This window comes from Pristiophorus japonicus, chromosome 13, assembly GCF_044704955.1.
Source record: "Pristiophorus japonicus isolate sPriJap1 chromosome 13, sPriJap1.hap1, whole genome shotgun sequence".
Classification (NCBI taxonomy): Eukaryota; Metazoa; Chordata; class Chondrichthyes; family Pristiophoridae; genus Pristiophorus; species Pristiophorus japonicus.
The window spans coordinates 89,679,980-89,698,027 of NC_091989.1; the positions used below are offsets into that span (position 1 = coordinate 89,679,980).

At 51.1% G+C, this 18,048-nt stretch overlaps 1 protein-coding gene across 1 annotated transcript in view; it reads right to left on the reverse strand.

Annotated features, from left to right (window-relative positions):
• The window catches only part of LOC139278687 (lysosomal protective protein), a 40,594-nt gene that overhangs the window by 18,826 nt on the left and 3,720 nt on the right, over nt 1–18,048 (reverse strand). The window contains exons 2-6 of the mRNA XM_070897733.1: nt 11,877–11,988; nt 11,496–11,633; nt 5,458–5,616; nt 3,847–3,938; nt 1,603–1,687 (exon numbers count right to left, since the gene is read on the reverse strand). Coding sequence (XP_070753834.1) covers nt 1,603–1,687; nt 3,847–3,938; nt 5,458–5,616; nt 11,496–11,633; nt 11,877–11,988 — 586 coding nt within the window. The remainder of the gene's footprint in view (nt 1–1,602; nt 1,688–3,846; nt 3,939–5,457; nt 5,617–11,495; nt 11,634–11,876; nt 11,989–18,048) is intronic.

Here is an 18,048-nt window from a genome sequence, read left to right on the forward strand (position 1 = left end):
TCCAGTCACCCAAGCTGGGAAACTAACCCCATCAGATCATCCGCCCGACCTTATGGAAAGTTAAAAATCAGATAGCTGATTCTGGAGATGAGCGGGTTGACTTATGAGGAAAGGTTGAGTAGGTTGGGCCTATATTCATTGGAATTCAGAAGAATGAGAGGTGATCTTATCAAAATGTATAAGATTATGAGGGGGCTCGACAAGGTGGATGCAGAGAGAATGGGGGAGACTAGAACTAGGGGGCATAATCTTAGAATAAGGGGCCACCCATTTAAAACAGAGATGAGGAGAAATTTCTTCTCAGAGGGTTGTAAATCTGTGGAATTCGCTGCCTCAGAGAGCTGTGGAAGCTGGGACATTAAATAAATTTAAGACAGAAATAGACAGTTTCTTAAACGATAAGGGAATAAGGAGTTATGGGGAGCGGGCAGGGAAGTGGAGCTGAGTCCATGATTGTATCAGTCATGATATTAAATGGCGGAGCAGGTTTGAGGGGCCGTATGGCCTATTCCTGCTCCTATTATGTTCTTATGGAGTCAGTTTTTGCACCGGTTGGTTGGGTTATAATTGCCCCCCTCTAGAAAATGGAGAAGTGTTTGTCAGCCATGGCTCAGTGGGTAGCAGCCTTGCCTCTGAGTCAGAAGGTTGTGGGTTCAAGACCCACTCCAGAAACTTGAGCACATAAATCTAGGCTGACACTCCAGCGCAGCGCTGCGGGAGTGCCGTACTGTCAGAGGTGCCGTCTTTCGGATGAGATGTTAAACTGAGAATTGGTCGGCCCTCATGTGGACGCAACAGATCCCATGGCACTATTCAAAGAAAGCAGGGGAGTTTTCCCCGGTGTCCTAGCCAATATTTATCCCTTGACCAACAGCGCTAAAATGGATTATCTGGTCATCATCACATTGCTGTTTATGGGATCTTTCTGTGCAAAAATTGGCTGCCGCCTTTCTTACATTACAACAGGAAGTAATTCATAGAATCATAGAAAAATTACAACACAGAACGAGGCCATCCTGTCCGTGTCGGTCGACAAAGAGCTATCCAGCCTAATCCCACCTTCCAGCTCTTGGTCCAGAGCCCTGTAGGTTACGGCACTTCAAGTATATATCCAAGTACTTTTTAAATTCAATGAGGCTTTCTGCCTTTACAACTATTTTGTTGAAACAATAAATCAAGGGCACTAAAACCAACAGATTAAACAAATTAAACTTTTAACAGTATTTCTGCCTCTACAACCCTTTCAGGCAGCGAGTTCCAGACCCCACCACCCTCTGGGTGAAGTTTTTTTTCACCATCTCTCCTCTAATCCTTCTACTAATCGTTTTAAATCTATGGGCCCTGGTTATTGACCTCTGCGCTAAGGGAAATAGGTCCTTCCTATCCGCTCTATCTAGGCCCCTCATAATTTTAAATACTTCATTGGCTGTAAAGCATTTCGGGAGATCCGGAGGTGGTGAAAGGCGCTATAGAAATGCAAGTCTTTGTTTCATATATCCGCAGCATGTGGAATGAGAGAGAGAGAGAGAGAGAGAGAGAGAGAGAGAGAGAGAGAGAGAGAGAGAGAGAGAGAGCGCGAGAGAGAGCAGCGAGAGAACCTACCGATTCTTGGCAGAAGTAGTCGGTGTTATTGAAGAAGTTGCATGTCCCGCCATTGCAGCAGTACGTGTTGAGGTTGGCCCACAACCTTAAGCAGGGAAGAAAAAAAGACAATGTGATTGTGGGTTGCAGGCATCGTGCGGCATTCCCGACCCGTCCTGTCCTTCCCGCGCCATGCTCAGTATGGTCCTCCATACACCGAGTTCCCTATCTCAGCAGGTGGGAGGTGCTGAGAGAAAGGCCCCCTCCTCAATCAGGGGCACCCAGACTGTCAAATATCTACATAACCCAATATTTGTGTACATTGTACTTATATTTAGCCAATTCAAACAACTTTAATGCATTGTTGTAGATTCCACAAATCCCAACAGAAACTAATGGAGTGAATTAATCTGCCGTGTGTTTAAATTGTCCTCTCCCCACACACCACTCAATTAGAGGGATTATGGTTTCTCTGTATTATGATGGTACATCGGTTTATACTGAAACTATGTACCAATCAATTACCTTGACACGGAACATGGCAAGTCAGAGAATCATCATCATAGGCAGTCCCTCGAATCGAGGATGACTTGCTTCCACGTCAAAAAGTTCACAGGTGTTTCAATGAAGGAGCTAATATTCCAGATCCCGAACTACATCCTGAAGGGTGGAAGATGCCTGTGCGTGGATTTTTTTTTTTTTTTTTTTAAAAAACATGTGGTGGCCGTTGCACACCAGCCACCACACAGGCTTGACAGAGCTAGGTCTTGGTCCAGTGGCAAGGATTAACCAGGACAACAGGAGACCTGCTCTGCTGCACGGACCGAGTGCGCACACATATCAGTGTGGGCTGGGCCCGTGCTGCCCCTGGGCCCTCGCCTCTACTGGGCCCCGATCACGTCCCTCTGATATCTCACCGCTCCCTCTCCCCGACCTCACCGCTCCTGCTGTACCTGCCCACGCTCCAATCACCGACCTGGATTTTGGTGACGTCCAATCCAGCCATTCTCTTTATTGCTATCACTCTCCTGCTCCAGCATGCACTGCTCCCTGGAGTGGTATGCCGCCACACTGCTCCTTCCGCTCTGCGGCCTGCTCCAATGTTTTACGCAGGCCGGGGGCCGTGAATATAGTCAGAGAATATGACCACTCTCATACCCTTCTCTAATGTCTCTTTGCTCCTTCTTCTTTCCACATAATTATTACCTTTACTTTCAGATAAGAGGTGATGTGTTGGGGAAAGGAGCCAGTAATGGCTGCTGGCTGTGTTTGAAGTGAGAGTTGTGGAGAAAATGTGCTCTCTCTCCCAATTACCTGTGCTTTCCGACTCCTCCTGCCTATCATGCCCCTTACACCTTCACCTTCCCACTCCCCAGTACTCTCCACTCACCCTGAACCCTCCACCTACTCACATCATTCCTACTTGCTCCCCGAAGGGCGTCTTGCAAGCGGCCAGGACGCTCTAACCCTCAACCGGTGTCCCTCTTCCCCTCCTAGCCTCCCATCTGGTTACCTCAAAAAAAGAGTTCAATTTGTGTTTTTTTTTTAAAGAACTCAAATTAGAATGAGGAAAGACACTACACTTTGTCTCCAGTTACTATGCACTCTTTGTATCCTTGGTGTTGAAGCTTTCAGTGAGACGTCTGGAGGTGGGGGGGGGGGGGGGGGGGGCGGGGAGGGGCGGGGAGGAAAAGAGAGGTGGAGGGGGGCGGGGCAATGCCCCTTTAAGGCTGACCCCACATACATGCGTCTGTTGATTTAACACCTAGGTGTTACAAACTAGAAATTCATGTACAGGAGTTTATCTTTTCTAACAGTCAACAAAACAGAAGTGTTATACAATTACTTGGCTTTGAAATTCTTTGAAAAACATGCCGACTGTTTATTTGGCTTGTTTTCTTTATCGGTGCAGATTCTTTTATGGTCTTCCCCGCCCCAGAAAACCGCTGGGAGCCACATGCGGAGGTGCTGAAGCCCAGGCGTGTCACAAGAGCCACTGACCAATGGTGAATGGCAGCACCCAATCCAATCAAGGAGTGCTGGTCACGCCCCCAGCCACTGGTGCAGTCTCCAGGAAGTGGCAGCACTCAGACTGAAAGCCCAGATGCTCCAATGGGAACAGTCCGTCCCACATTGAACAGGGCCGCCGAGCTCTCAGTGAGACGTCTCGGGGAGGGTGGGGCGATGCCCCTGTAAGGTCGACCTCGTGTACAGGCCTCCGTTGATTGAATACGCCCGGTATAGGGGTTTGAAAGCGGTACCCACGTGTCCCCGAAGAGTCCATGGTAGTATCCGAAGTAGACGAGCGACTGGTCGTTGAAGTAGTTACTGCTCAGTCCGTTCCCGACAGCAAACCCCTGCAACACAAAACATGACGTCAGCACAACAAGCTGGGGCCCTGCCGACCCCCGGGCCCAAAATTCCTCCCCCACCCAATGGGGACAATCTTCACCGGCAAGGTGCTGAGGCCAACTGTTCCCCACTCCCACCCCCAGCAGAGATGAGCTCTCTCAGGGACTGTACGCGCCCCAAGGCGCACTGCGCTCTCCCACTGAGCCACCGAAGAATTGTATCTTGTGTGAGCAGCTCAGTGGGTAGCACCCTCGGCTCCGAATCAGAAGGTTGAGAGTTCAAGGCCCATTCCAGGGACTGGAGCACATGAATCTAGGCTAACACTCCAGTGCATTACTGAGGGAGTGCTGCACTGTCAGAGGTGTTTTTTTTTTGGAGGAGACATTAAACCGAGGCCCCGTCTGCCGTACATAAAAGATCCCACGGCACTATTGTGAAGAAGAGCAGGGGCGTTCTCCCAGTGTCTTGGCCAATATTTATCCCTCAACCAACATCACTAAAACGGATGATCTGGTCGTTATCACGTTGCTGTGTGGGGGACCTAGTAGCTGCTGCGTTTCCCACATTACATCAGTGACTACACTCAAAATACTTCATTGGCTGTAAAGTGCTTTGGGATCTCCTGAGGTTGTGAAAGGCGCTACAGAAATGCAAGTCTTTCTTTCGAAGAGCCAGTTACTGGTGGTGTTGGGGTGCCCACTTGTCTGCTCCTGGTGAAAGCTGCGTCAAGGGCTCCGTATCCCTCACCCGGGGGGTGGGGAGGTGAGGAGCGGCGGAGAAGGGGGGGGGGGGGGCAGGGCAGCTGTGTTAACCAGGGGGAAGGTAATGAGAGTGTCACACCCAGCCCGTGTCCCCGGCACAGAGTGCATTGGCAGCGGCTGGAAGCGGAGTCTGCATGTCCGGCCACAGAAACACCAAGTGATTAAAGTATTTTTAAAAAAGGTGCAGGTAGCCCACGTGACTGGGGTGATTGGGACGTTGCGGTGTGAGGGAGGAGCTCAGACCCTCTCACACACGGTACTGATACAGGAGCCCAACAGGTCAGCCCACCCCTCTCGGCCAGACCCGCTCAGATTACGGGTGATGCCAAGCCCAGTCAGCCCATTGAGGGGGAGGGAAAGCATCTCGTGGCACCAGCTGGAGGGGAGCAGGGGCGAGTTCTCAGTCTCCTGGCCAAGTGTCCTCCCTCAGTTAATACCGACAAAAACAGGTCATTGATCTAATTTGCTGTTTGTGGCAGCTTGCTGTGCGCAGATTGGCTGCCGTGTTTCCCTACATTACAATAGTGGCTGCACTTCCTTGGTTGTGAGCCGCTTTGAGACAAAGTGCTGTAAAAAATCCAGGCTCTTTATCCTCTCGCACCAACACACACCCATCAGCAAAAGCTTCAATCCCCCATCAGAGGGTGGGGCAGGGGACACAGCCGGGGCCGCCGCCCAATCACCAACGGGCGGGTGGTCACGTGGCCAGGGGAGGGCAACATAGGCCGATCCCGGTTTCCCTGTCGGCAGGAAGCGCAAATACCTTGAGGTTGATTGGAGCAGCGCCGTTTGCGATCCGCAGGCTCAGAGTCGGCGTGTAGATACCTCCGTAACTCTCGCCAATCACGTAGAAGTCATTCTTCATGAAGCTGGGGAACTTGCGGAAGAAATCCTGCAGGGCCAGGTAATTGTTGTCTGCGACCTGCGGAGAGGTGGGGGGGAATACAGAAGTTAGTGCTACACTTCCCACAGGGTGAAAGTTCAAAGATCAAAGGACCTGCATGTTATATAGTCATTGACATTAATAAGAACATAACATAGGGAATAGGAGCAAGAGTAGGGCATATGGCCCCTCAAGCCTGCTCCTCCATTTAATACGATCATACCTGATATGATCATGGACTCAGGTTTACTTCCCTGCCCGCTCCCCATAATCCCTTATTCCCCAGTTAAGAAACTGAATAAATTTAAGACAGAGATAGACAATGTCCCGGCTTCCACAGCTCTCTGCGGCAGCAAATTCCAGAGATTTACAACCCTCAGAGAAGACATTTCTCCTCATCTCAGTTTTAAATGGGCGGCCTCTTAGTCTAAGATTATGCCCTTTAGTTCTAGTCTCCCCCATCAGTGGAAACATCCTCTCTGCATCCACCTGGTCAAGCCCCCTCATAATCTTATATGTTTCGATAAGATCACCTCTCATTCTTCTGAACTCCAATGAGTTGAGGCCCAACCCACTCAACCTTTCCTCATAGGTCAACTCCCTCATCCTCGGAATCAACCTAGTGAACCTTCTCTGAACTGCCTCCAAAGCAAGTGTATCCTTCCTTACTGGGCTACAGGCTGTCAGCTGCCCTGTAAGCTTCGGAGTCAGAAGGTTGTGGGTTCAAGTCTCAGTCCAAGGAACTTAGCACAGTACTGAAGGAGTGCTGCACTGTCGGAGGTGCCGTCTTTAGGATGGGACCTTAAATGGAGGTCCTCTCAGGTGGATATAAAAGATCCACATTTTCAAATAAGAGCAGGAGTGTTCACCCCCAGTGTCCTGGCCAATATTTATCCCTCATTCAACATCACTAAAACATTTATCTGGTCATTATTAAGTCGCTGTCTGTGGGAGCTTGCCGTGTGCAAATTGGCTGCCGCGTTTCCTACATTACAACAGTGACATCAGCCCAAAAGTTCTTCATTGACTGCAAACTGCATTTGGGCGCTCCGAGGTTGTGAAAGGCACTATATAAATGCAACTTCTTTCTTCGCTCTGATAACGAAATTGCTCTTGGCTACACAGCAGAACACGGGTGAAATTCTGTGGATCGGATAGTTTGGAGTGATTCAGATTTCAGCTTATTGCCAAACACACATGATCGGCCCACAAAGTAGGGAGGCATGGAATAGACAGCGATTTCGGAGGTGGATGTGGAAATGGAGTAAACCTGAGAAAGCAATCAGTGGTGGTGAATGGAGCTGCCACAGCTTGGCCATATTGGAGGCAGTGGGTGATTGAGGGCGGGGGGAAAGAAAAAAGAAAAAAAAACAGTTTTTGGGACTGTCCAGATACAGAGTGTTTTTCTGTACTTGTTCGTGTCCTACACTCCGAGATTTCCATCGATTAAGGAAAGATTTTGTCGTGTATTTATTGAAGCACGGGATAACAGAAGAGGGTTGGTTCCATCACCAGATTGCAGTCATGGTACTGGAAGCAAAAGTCCTTCGCCCGTGATATTTGCCTAATGATGAAATCCTTGACGTGCATTTTATATTGTGGTGACTTGCTTTCCCAAGGCCATAGGGATCACTGCTGAGAACATGTTCTTGGGTGGGGGCAGAATCTTGCGGAGACATCGTTGGAGGACAGACGCACCAACATTAGCATCCTCAACCAAGTTAACATCCCTAGCATCGAAGCACTGACCACAGTCAACCAGCTCCGCTGGGCAGGCTACATCGTTCGCATGCCCGATACAAGACTCCCAAAGCAAGCGCTCTACTCTGAACTCCTACATGGCAAGCGAGCCCCAGGTGGGAAGAGGAAATGTTTCAAGGACACCCTCAAAGCCTCCCTGATAAAATGCAACACCCCACCGACACCTGGGAGTCCCTGGCCAAAGAACGCCCTAAGTGGAGGAAGAGCATCCGGGAGGGTACTGAGCACCTCGAGTCTCGTCGCCGAGACCATGCAGAAACCAGGCACAGGCAGCGGAAGGAACGTGTGGCAAACTTGTCCCACCCACCCTTTCCCTCAACGACGATCTGTCCCACCTGTAACAGAGACTGTAATTCCCATATTGGACTGTTACGTCACCTAAGGACTCATTTTTTTTTTTTTTTTTTTTTTTTTTTAGAGTGGAAGCAGGTTTTCCCTCGAATCCGAGGGACTGCCTACGATGATGGGTGGAGGCAGAAATGAAGCTGTGTAGATTTACAGACAGCACCAAACAATAGGGAAAACACAAAAACACAAAGTGGATAGTTTGGGCGGGGTGGTGGTGGGACTTGAGCCCACAACCTGCTGACTCAGAAGCGAGTGTGCTGCCCACGGAGCCACAGCTGAGATTGGCAGTGAACCAGAGGACACACCCAAAGGCGACACGAGGTAAAACCTTTTTACGCAGCGAGTGGTTAGGATCTGGAACTCACGGCCTGAAAGGGTGGTGGAGGCAGACTCAATCGTGGCTTTCAAAATGGAACTGGATAAGTGCCTGAAGGAAAAAAATGTGCTGGACTACAGGGGAAGGGCAGGGGAGTGGGACTGGTTGAAGTGGTCTTGCAAAGAGCCGGCACTGGTTCAATGGGCCGAATGGCCTCCTTCTGTGCTGTAACCATTCTATGAGTGACAAATGTCATTTAATTCGGAAAGGGAAATTATCAGCGTGAATATAAACTGAATGGCTTGACGACACGACACTGAGAGTGATCGGGGGGTATTGGTGGATACTTCACTGAAACCAACGGCATGATGTGCGGCAGCAGTAAGGGAAACTAGCCGAATATTGGGGTGTGTAGCCACAGGGAGAGAGGAGAAGTCCCAGTAGAGTACTGTGTACAATCCTGGTCGCCATGCTACAGAAAGAATATTCTGGCATTGGAGGTAGTGCACCGGAACTGATAACTAGCTTAAGGCATCGGAGTTATGAGGGAATTTTGAAGAGCCTGGGATTGTTTACTGTGATGATGACAACGTTCAGGGGAGATTTTACCCAATATTCTTGAGGGAATTGTTAAATTGCACCCCAATAATAAATTCAACATCGACAAATTCGAGAGCAGGGGACAAGATCAGGAGAGGGAGGACACACAGAGTTTTGACTTAACTACTTCACGAAGAGGGTGGTGAATTTGCAGAATGGTCCGCCCAGGGACGCAGGCAGTGCAACAAATCCCAAGGGAGAATTGGATAGGGATCGGAGGCAGTGGGTAATTGGCAGGGGATCAGTTTTTGGGACTGCCCAGATACACAGTGTTTTTCTGTACTTGCCCGTGTCCTACACTCTGAGATCTCCTTCAATGAATAAAAGATTTAGAAGTGTATTTATTGAAGCACGGGTCAACAGGAGAGGGTTGGTTCAGTCACCAGATTGCAGTCGCGGTACTGGAAGCAAGAGTCCTTCGCCTGTGATATTTGCCTAATGATTAAATCCTTGAAGTGCGTTTTGTATTGAGGTGACTTGCTTTCCCAAGACCTCAGGGATCACGGCTGAGAGCATGTGCTTGGGCAGAGGCAGAAATGAAGTTGTGTAGATTTACAGACAGCACCAAATAGGGAAAACACAAAAACACAAAGTGGATAGTTTGGGCCGGGGGTGGGGGGCGGTGGTGGGACTTGAGCCCACAACCTGCTGACTCAGAAGCAAGTGTGCTGCCCACGGAGCCACAGCTGACATTGGCAGAAGGGTCATGAACCAGAGGACACAGATTTAAGGTGGTTCTCAACAGACCCAAAGGCAACATGAGGAAAAACCTTTTCACGCAGCGAGTGGTTAGGATCTGGAATGCACGGCCTGAAAGGGTGGTGGGGGCAGACTCAATCGTGGCTTTCAAAAGGGAGTTGGATAAGTACCTGGGGGAAAAAAGTTTGCAGAGCTACGGGGGAAGGGCGGGGGAGTGGGACTGGCCGAGAGCCGGCATGGACTCGATGGGCCGAATGCCCTCCTTCTGTGCTGTAACCATCTACGAGTGGCAGATGTCATTTAATTAGGAAAGGGAAATTATCAGCGTGAATATAAACTGACTGACTTGGCAACACAATAATACACGACAGAGAGTAAGATAGGGATTGGAGACAGTGGGTGATTTGGAGGGGGGGGGGGCGGAGAAAGAGGGAGGTGTAATCGGTTTATGGGACTGCCCAGATACACTGTTTTTCTGTACTGGCCTGTGACCTACACTCCGAGATCTCCTTCAATGAATAAAAGATTTAGAAGTGTATTTATTGAAGCATGGGATAACAGGAGAGGGTTGGTTCGGTTCGGTCACCAGATTCTAGTCATGGTACTGGAGGAGAGAGTGCTTTGTCCGATATATTTGCCAATTGATTAAATCCTTCATGTGCTTTGTCTATTATGGTGGCCAAGCTGCCTCACGCAGTCGCTGTTTGGTTCTGATCCCAGAACACCAGGTCCACAAACCAACACCTGGATTAATCCGGCTAAATCCTGCTCCCCTTCACAGAGGGAAAGCTGGGCCAAGAGTTGGTCTTTCAGATTCTAAGTGCAATGTGAAGGGCCCCGGAAGGTGAGAGAAGCACCTTCGCTTTACAGAGAGACACATGTCCCACTCAGCAAACATACCCAGCTTAAAAACAAGAATGATCCTGCCCCGGGGCTCACACATTCCCCGACAGCCACAGTCACCGCACATCACAATGTCACCCACTGTATGAAACGTTTCAGTATAAGGCACTGTCAAAATACAGTTAAGCTTATCATAGGCAGTCCCTCGGAATCGAGGAAGACTTGCTTCCACTCTAAAAATGAGTCCTTAGGTGGCTGAACAGTCCAATACGAAAACCAGTGTCCCGGTCACAGGTGGGAGAGATAGTCATTGAGGGTAAGGGGTGGGTGGGACTGGTTTGCCGCACGCTCTTTCCACTGCCTGCGCTTGGTTTCTGCAAGCTAAAATGTAGAGGGAAAGGCCCATCATCCCCCAAATCAGTCAGGTTTGGCAGCGGCAGAAAACAGAGGGGGGGATGGGAGGGAAGGGGAGAGGGGGATGGGAGGGAAGGGGAGAGGGGGATGGGGGGGAAGGGGAGGCCCTAGGTCTCAATTAAGAAAATGATCAGGTGCAACAGGCTGGACTGTGAAAAAGTTCAGGTAGAACAAGGTCCGTCTAAACTCAACAGTTTAGATAGGGTTAGTCAACACCTAGGAAGACAGACGCACCAACATCAGTGTTCTCAACCAGGCCAACATCCCCAGCATCGAAGCACTGACCACGCTCAACCAGCTCCTTTGGGCGGGCCACGAGTCCGGCATGTGGACAAAGAATCCCAAAGCAGGCGCTCCACTCGGAACTCCTACACGGCAAGCGAGCCCCAGGTAGGCAGAGGAAACATTACAAGGACACCCTCAAAGCCTCCCTGATAAAATGCAACATCCCCACTGACACCTAGGAGTCCCTGGCCAAAGACCGCCCTAAGTGGAGGAAGAGCATCCGGGAGGGCGCTGAGCACTGAGTCTCATCACCAAGAGCACGCAGAAACCAAGCGCAGGCAGCGGAAGGAGCACGCGGCAAACTAGACTCCCCACCCACCCTTTCCTTCAACCACTGTCTGTCCCACCTGTGACAGAGACTATAATTCCTGAATTGGACTGTTCAGTCACCTGAGAACTCACTTTTAGAGTGGAAGGAAGTCTCGAGGGACTGCCTATGATGATGAGTCAAGCAGCTACCTCAGGTGACCTCCATCGCTGAACACAAGGAATAAACTGCCCTGGGCTTCAAGGGTTAGGTGTTTTGCAATTTACAAGCACATGTCTACCCCCTCCTCCCTGGTGGATGGTGACCCAGCCCCTGGCACACACCCTTGCCCCCTGGGATGTCCTGACGGGTGGGCAGGGCCGAGGGCAGAGTTGGGCACAATACCTCATCGTCATTGGTAGCGTAGACTTGATCGTCAGCGTAGGAGAAGCCGACCCCAGCCGGGGACTCCAGGTACAACACGTTGGCCACCTTGTTCCAGCTGTACTCGTTGATGTAGAGCGTGCTGCCATCATCCTTCACCTGCAAAGGCATCAGAGTCAACAGGACGTGACCTTTCAACCCCAAACCCGCATTCACCATCTCTACACTTGATCCCCAGGCCCCTCAAACTCCGTCAACAGTCAGAGGATCGGGACTGTAACAGGAACCCTGGCTGTTCCCTCCTTACAGCCCAGGAGGGAGTCAAAGCCAATACTGCTGTCCTAACTGAGGTTAGCCAACAGACATGCTTAATCCTCGCCCTTCGATAAAGGAAGTACTTACATGCAAAGGTCCATTTTCAGCGAGGAATCCATCCAAGGAGCTGCACCCAGGACCACCGTTCAGCCACAGGATCAGAGGGTCTTGGACTGGATCTCGCTGAGACGTCACAAACCTGAAGGACATGAAACAGTTGGAATTTAATGTCCATTACTGGAGGACCCTAGAGAACCAGGGAGAGGTGAGGAGCTGGTTTTGTAGACATTGGGTTGGACTGGACCCTTTTGAAGGAGAGTCGCCCAGAAGGACCACTTCTCCCTTCCTCTTCTGAAAGCATTGATCCCGTTCACATCCAATGGAGACACAGACGCACTTTCCAGCGGGGGTAATCTGATCGCGGTCTTTAAAATATTAAAAAAAGGATTCAATTTGGATAGCTACAAGACACGATTTCGTCTGGTGGGAGAGTCCAGAACGAGGGAGCTTAATCGCAAAATTAGAGCTCGGCCATCCAGGAGTGAAACCAAGCAGCACTTTTACATACCAAGGGTAGTGGGAATTTGGGAACTCTCTCCTCAGAAAGGCTTGAGCACATGATCCAGGCTGACATTCCAGCGCTGTACTGAGGGAGTGCCACACTGCCAGAGGTGCCGTCTTTCAGATGAGACATTAAACCGAGGCCCCGTCTGTCTCAGGCGGATGTAAAAGATCCCATGGCACTATTTCAAAGACGACCAGGGGGTGTTATCCCCGGTGTCCTGGGCCAATATTTATCCCTCAACCAACGTCATTAAAAAAATACAGATTCTCTGACCATTTCTTTATGGCTGTTCGTGGGAGCTTGCTGTGTACAATTTGGTCACCATGTTTCCTACATTACAACAGTGACTATACTTCAACCAAGTACTCGCTGCCTGTAAAGCACTTTAGGACATCTAAGGTTACAAAAGGCATTATATAAATTCAAGTTCTCCCCTTTCCTTTACCTTTGAATCGTAGCAAAGTTCTGCTCTGGGGACCTCGTCCCTTCCCTTTGATTTGCCGATGTTGCAACTGGGAACAGTGCTGACTGGAGGAAAGACTGCTCACACCCACACCAGACACTTGCCAACAATAACTTACACAACACTCGCTATCTTCCAACCACAGTCACAGTGACTTTAAAGATGGGTCAAGCTGTTCTTGTGACCTACCACAGTGCACATGGGCTGCAGCCTCCTAGTACCACGAACCTGATAGAAATCTGAGCCCGAGACAAGCGCCGAACTCCAACGGTTCAATCTACATCTTGCTCAATGCCATCGCACAAAGCCTCGCCGCGAGGAGGAGGTTATCGAGTCTCACTCACCTAGAGAAAACACTGGGCTCAGTATCCCCATCATCATCATCATAGGCAGTCCCTCGCAATCGAGGAAGACTTGCTTCCTGTCTTAAAATGAGTCCTTAGGTGGCTGAACAGTCCAAAACGAGAACCACAGTGCCGGTCACAGGTGGGACAGATAGTCGTTGAGGTAAAGGGTGGGTGGGACAGGTTTGCCGCACACTCTTTCCGCTGCCTGCGCTTGGTTTCTGCATGCTCTCGGTGACGAGACTCGAGGTGCTCAGCGCCCTCCCGGATGCACTTCCTCCACTTAGGGCGGTCTTTGGGCCAGGGACTCCCAGGTGTCGGTGGGGATGTTGCATTTTATCAGGGAGGCTTTGAGGGTGTCCTTGTAACGTTTCCTCTGTCTACCTTTGGCTCGTTTGCCATGAAGGAGTTCCAAGTACAGCGTTTGCTTTGGGCGCCTCATGTCTGGCATGCGGACAATATGGCCTGCCCAGCGGAGCTGATCGTGTGTGGTCAGTGCTTCAATGCTGGGGAGGTTAGCCTGGTCGAGGATGCTAATGTTAGTGCATCGGTCCTCCTAGGGGATTTGTAGGATCTTGCGAAGGTGGGGGTGGGAATAGGAGGTTAGAGTCTCACCTCGAGAAACACTGAGCTCAGTATCCACCCCCTCCATCACTGGCACACTGACTGCAGTATCTATAACGATGCACTGCAGCAACTCACCAAGGTTGCTGTGACAGCACCTCCCTCCCCTACGACCTCTACTACTGAGAGGGACAATAGCAACAATGTCATGGGAACACCATCACCACATCACACACCATCCCAATGTGGAGTTCTATGGCTGCTGTGGCTGGGTTGCAATCACGGAATTCCCTCCCTCGACCCATCACGGACTGCAGCAGTTCATGAAATCGGAACCATCGCCATCTTCTCAGGGCAACTAGGGAGGGGCAATGAATGCCAGTCTTGCCAGCAACGCCCACATCACGAGAATGAATAAAACGAGGCAGAGTTTGAAAATCGAGCTGCTGTCTTTTTCTGCAGAAAGCAGGTTTTGGCTGAAGGAGATGAGGTCAAAGCAGTAACAATGCTGGCACAGGCCTTGTCCAATATATTGGCACTAATAAACCTCAAACTATATACATGGGGTGTGCCTTTGTTACCTTTAGACTTGACTACTCTAACGCATTCCTGGCTGGCCTCCCACATTCTACCCTATGTAAACTAGAGGTGATCCAAAACTCGGCTGCCTGTGTCCTAACTTGCACCAAGTCTGACTCACCCATCACCCCTGCGCTCGCTGACCTACATTGGCTTCTGGTTAAGCAACGTCTTGATTTCAAAATTCTCATCTTTATTTTCAAATCCCTCCATGGCCTCACCCCTCCCCATCTCTAATCTCCTCCAGCCCCACAACTCCCCTCCCAGATGCCTGCACTCCTCTAATTCTACCCTCGAGTATCCTTGATTATAATCACTCAACCATTGGTGGCCGTGCCTTCTGTTGTCTGGGCCCTAAGCTCTAGAACTCCCTCCCTAAACCTCTCTACTTCTCTTTCCTCCTTCAATACGCTCCTTAAAACCTACCTCTTTGACCAAGCTTTTGATCACCTGCACTAATTTCTACTTATGCGGCTCAGTGCCAAATTTTTAAACGCATAATACTCCTGTGAAGCGCCTTGGGACATTTCAGTACGTTAAAGGCGCTATATAAATACAAGTTGTTGTTGTGTGATACTCTTAATCCATCACCTCAAATGACTCCCTCTGCTCCCACCAACCTGGAATCGGTCTCACCCCTGCATTAATCTCTCCAAACACAATCCAAGTGCGGAAGGACTGAACAGTGCTTCATAGCCCATCAAAGCACGGGACAAAAGTTTCATATTACCTGCAAGGAAACCGAGTTAGAGTACTGTGCGGGTAAGTAGGGCTTCTGACTAACCGGTTCTGAGGCTCCATGGGTACAGCGACTGGCCCCAGAGAGCTAGAGTGGATCGCACAGCCAGAAAAGTGAAAAGGGAACAGTTTAGAAACACAAGTCCTGATGAAAGATTCACACGGGCAAAGAACCATCGCAATGAGTCAGGGTAGCAGTGTGACGCGGCCTCTATTGGCTGTGTAGCCTAATTCCCAATGTCAAACAAAAAGGAGGAAGGCATTGTTGGGCCTCTCATACACGGATAGGCCAGTTTTCATTCTCTGCCCTCATGTTATCGTCCCGGGGAGGGGAGCTATTTTGCCAGTAACCTCGGCTTCCCCCCTATTGGAGAACTCTGCCTATTCCTGTTTCGATTGAGGAAAGCTTTATTCTCCAAACTTCTCCAAAGGCCTCACGAAGGAGCCGCCTGCTGTAATACTGAGTCACGCAGAGCACAAAGGTCCTGGTCTGTGTTCAGTTAGTGGTGTCCAGCTAGCGGTGTCCAGCTGCGTACTATGACTGGCCTCAGCACTCCCGGGTCAAGAGAAAATCAGCCGGGATGCCCACTCCCTCCACCACCGGCACACCGTGGCTGCAGTGTGCATCGTCTACAGGATGCACTACAGCAACTCGCCAAGGCTTTTCGACAGCACCTCCCAAACCCGCGACCTCTACCACCTAGAAGGAAAGGACAAGCACAGCAGGCGCATAGGAGCACCTCCACCTGCAAGTTCCCCTCCAAGATCATACACCATCCCGACTAGGCAATATATCGCCGTTCCTTCATCGTCGCTGGGTCAAAATCCTAGAACTCCTTCCCTAACAGCACTGTGGGAGTACCTTCACCACACGGATTGCAGCGGCTCACCACCATCTTCTCAAGGGCGATTAGGGATGGGCAATAAATGCAGGCCTTGCCAGCGACGCCCACATCCCGGAATGATTTTTTTTTAAAAAAGGTCCATTTGTGCAGAACTCAGATGAGAACAAGATCGGGCTTTGGTGTGATGCTCTCCATGGTTGAATGACCCACTGATGCTCACAGTCTAGACCCTCACGTAAACTATGGCCATTTACAATGAGGGCGGGGGGCATCCATGAGAACGTAATCCTCAGCTTCAGGAGAGGGATAGGTGGGGGTGGGCCAGTGAAAGGTGTGTTGATGGAGTCCGGTACTTCAGGCTATGAGGAAGCTGAAACAGCCCCCGGTCAAATGTTGTCACCAAGCACCTCACTGAGTCAGTGCAGTGATCAGAATCCTCTTCTTGTGTATACTGCAGTGACCCACACAGCCAGCGCATGGGAAGATCGTAGGTGCACTCCAGTGAGAAAAAGAGAAAGAGAGACAGAGTGTGAGAATGAATGAGGGAGCACGTAGGAAAGCAAGAGAGCGACAGTGAAACAGAACCATTCCAGCAGAAAAAGAAATTAGAGTTTGCAAAGCCGCTTTGTGTGTGGGCTTTACCTCGCTGGTGAGTGTGGGGGTTATAACCTGTGCAGGGAATAAACCCTCAGCTGTCAGCAACAACTTGAAACTGGGCCCAGTCAGTAAAGGCTCTGGCGAAGTGGCAATAAATCACACAGGTTGGATTGGAATGCTCCAGATTCCACTCCTGGTTAGTGTTGAGTGAATGGATCTCAGCTGGGGACTAAATCCGCCCTCAGCACGCTCGACCGGGAGAGAATGCGGGGAGAGAATGCGGGGAGAGAATGCGGGGAGAGAATTATTCCCGAGTGCTCGTGATGACCTGCAGCTGCGAGAGCACATGTGCAACTCAGCTGTGATGCCTTTCACAGTTGAAGAGTTGGCTGACTCTCCTACCCAGCCTCACACCTGAATAAGGGCTGTTTGGGACAAGAGCGACTGCTGCCAGGCTTCAGGTGGGGAGGGGAAACACACGCAGACAGTCTGTCGCTTACGGCACATCAATTGGCAGAGAAACAGTCACCGCTTTCAGTGTTTTGTGATGTGGAGGCTGTTAGTTATCGCCGGGCGTTAGTTACAAAAGTCATCACTGCTCTTTAGTTTTCAACCACAGAATGCACATCTCGGATCTCAAACCATGTCCCTACCCTGCCCCACACTAACCCCAGCATCCCATCCCCACCTAATCCCACTCCCCCCACCATCCCGCTCCTCTCCACCCCAATCCTGATCTCCCCGCCCCCCAATCCCGCTCCCCTCCCCCTCCAATCCCGCTCCCCCCCACAAATCCCGCTCCCCCACCCCAATCCCAATCCCTCTTCCCGCCCCCCACCCCAATCCCTCTTCCCGCCCCCCACCCCAATCCCGCTCCCCCCACCCACCCCAATCCCGCGCACCCCCCCCACCCAATTCCTCTCCTCTCTCTCCCCACCCCACTCCCCCACTCCCACAACTCCCTCCGCCCCCCCACTCTCCCCACTCTTCCCCCCCCTACCTCTCCCCCCACCCCCTCCCTCTCTCCCTACTCTCTCTCTTCCCCCCCTCCCCCTCTACTCTCTCTTCCCCCCCCCTACTCCCCTCCCTCTTCCCCCCCACTCTCTCCTCTTCCCCCCTCCCCTGCCTCCTACTCTCTCTTTCCTCTCTTCCCCCCTCTCCCCCTCTCCCCCACCTCTCTTTCTCCTTCCTCCCTTTCCCCCTCCCCCCCACCACTCTTCCTCCCTTTCCCCCTCCCCCCCACCACTCTTTCCTCTCTTTCCCACCACACCACACCACACCACTCTTCCCTCCCCCAACCACACCACACCACTCTTCCCTCCCCCCACCACACCACACCACTCTTCCCTCCCCCACACCACACCACACCACTCTTCCCTCCCCCACACCACACCACACCACTCTTCCCTCCCCCACACCACACCACACCACTCTTCCCTCCCCCACACCACACCACACCACTCTTCCCTCCCCCACCACACCACACCACTCTTCCCTCCCCCACACCACACCACACCACTCTTCCCTCCCCCACACCACACCACTCTTCCCTCCCCCCCACCAC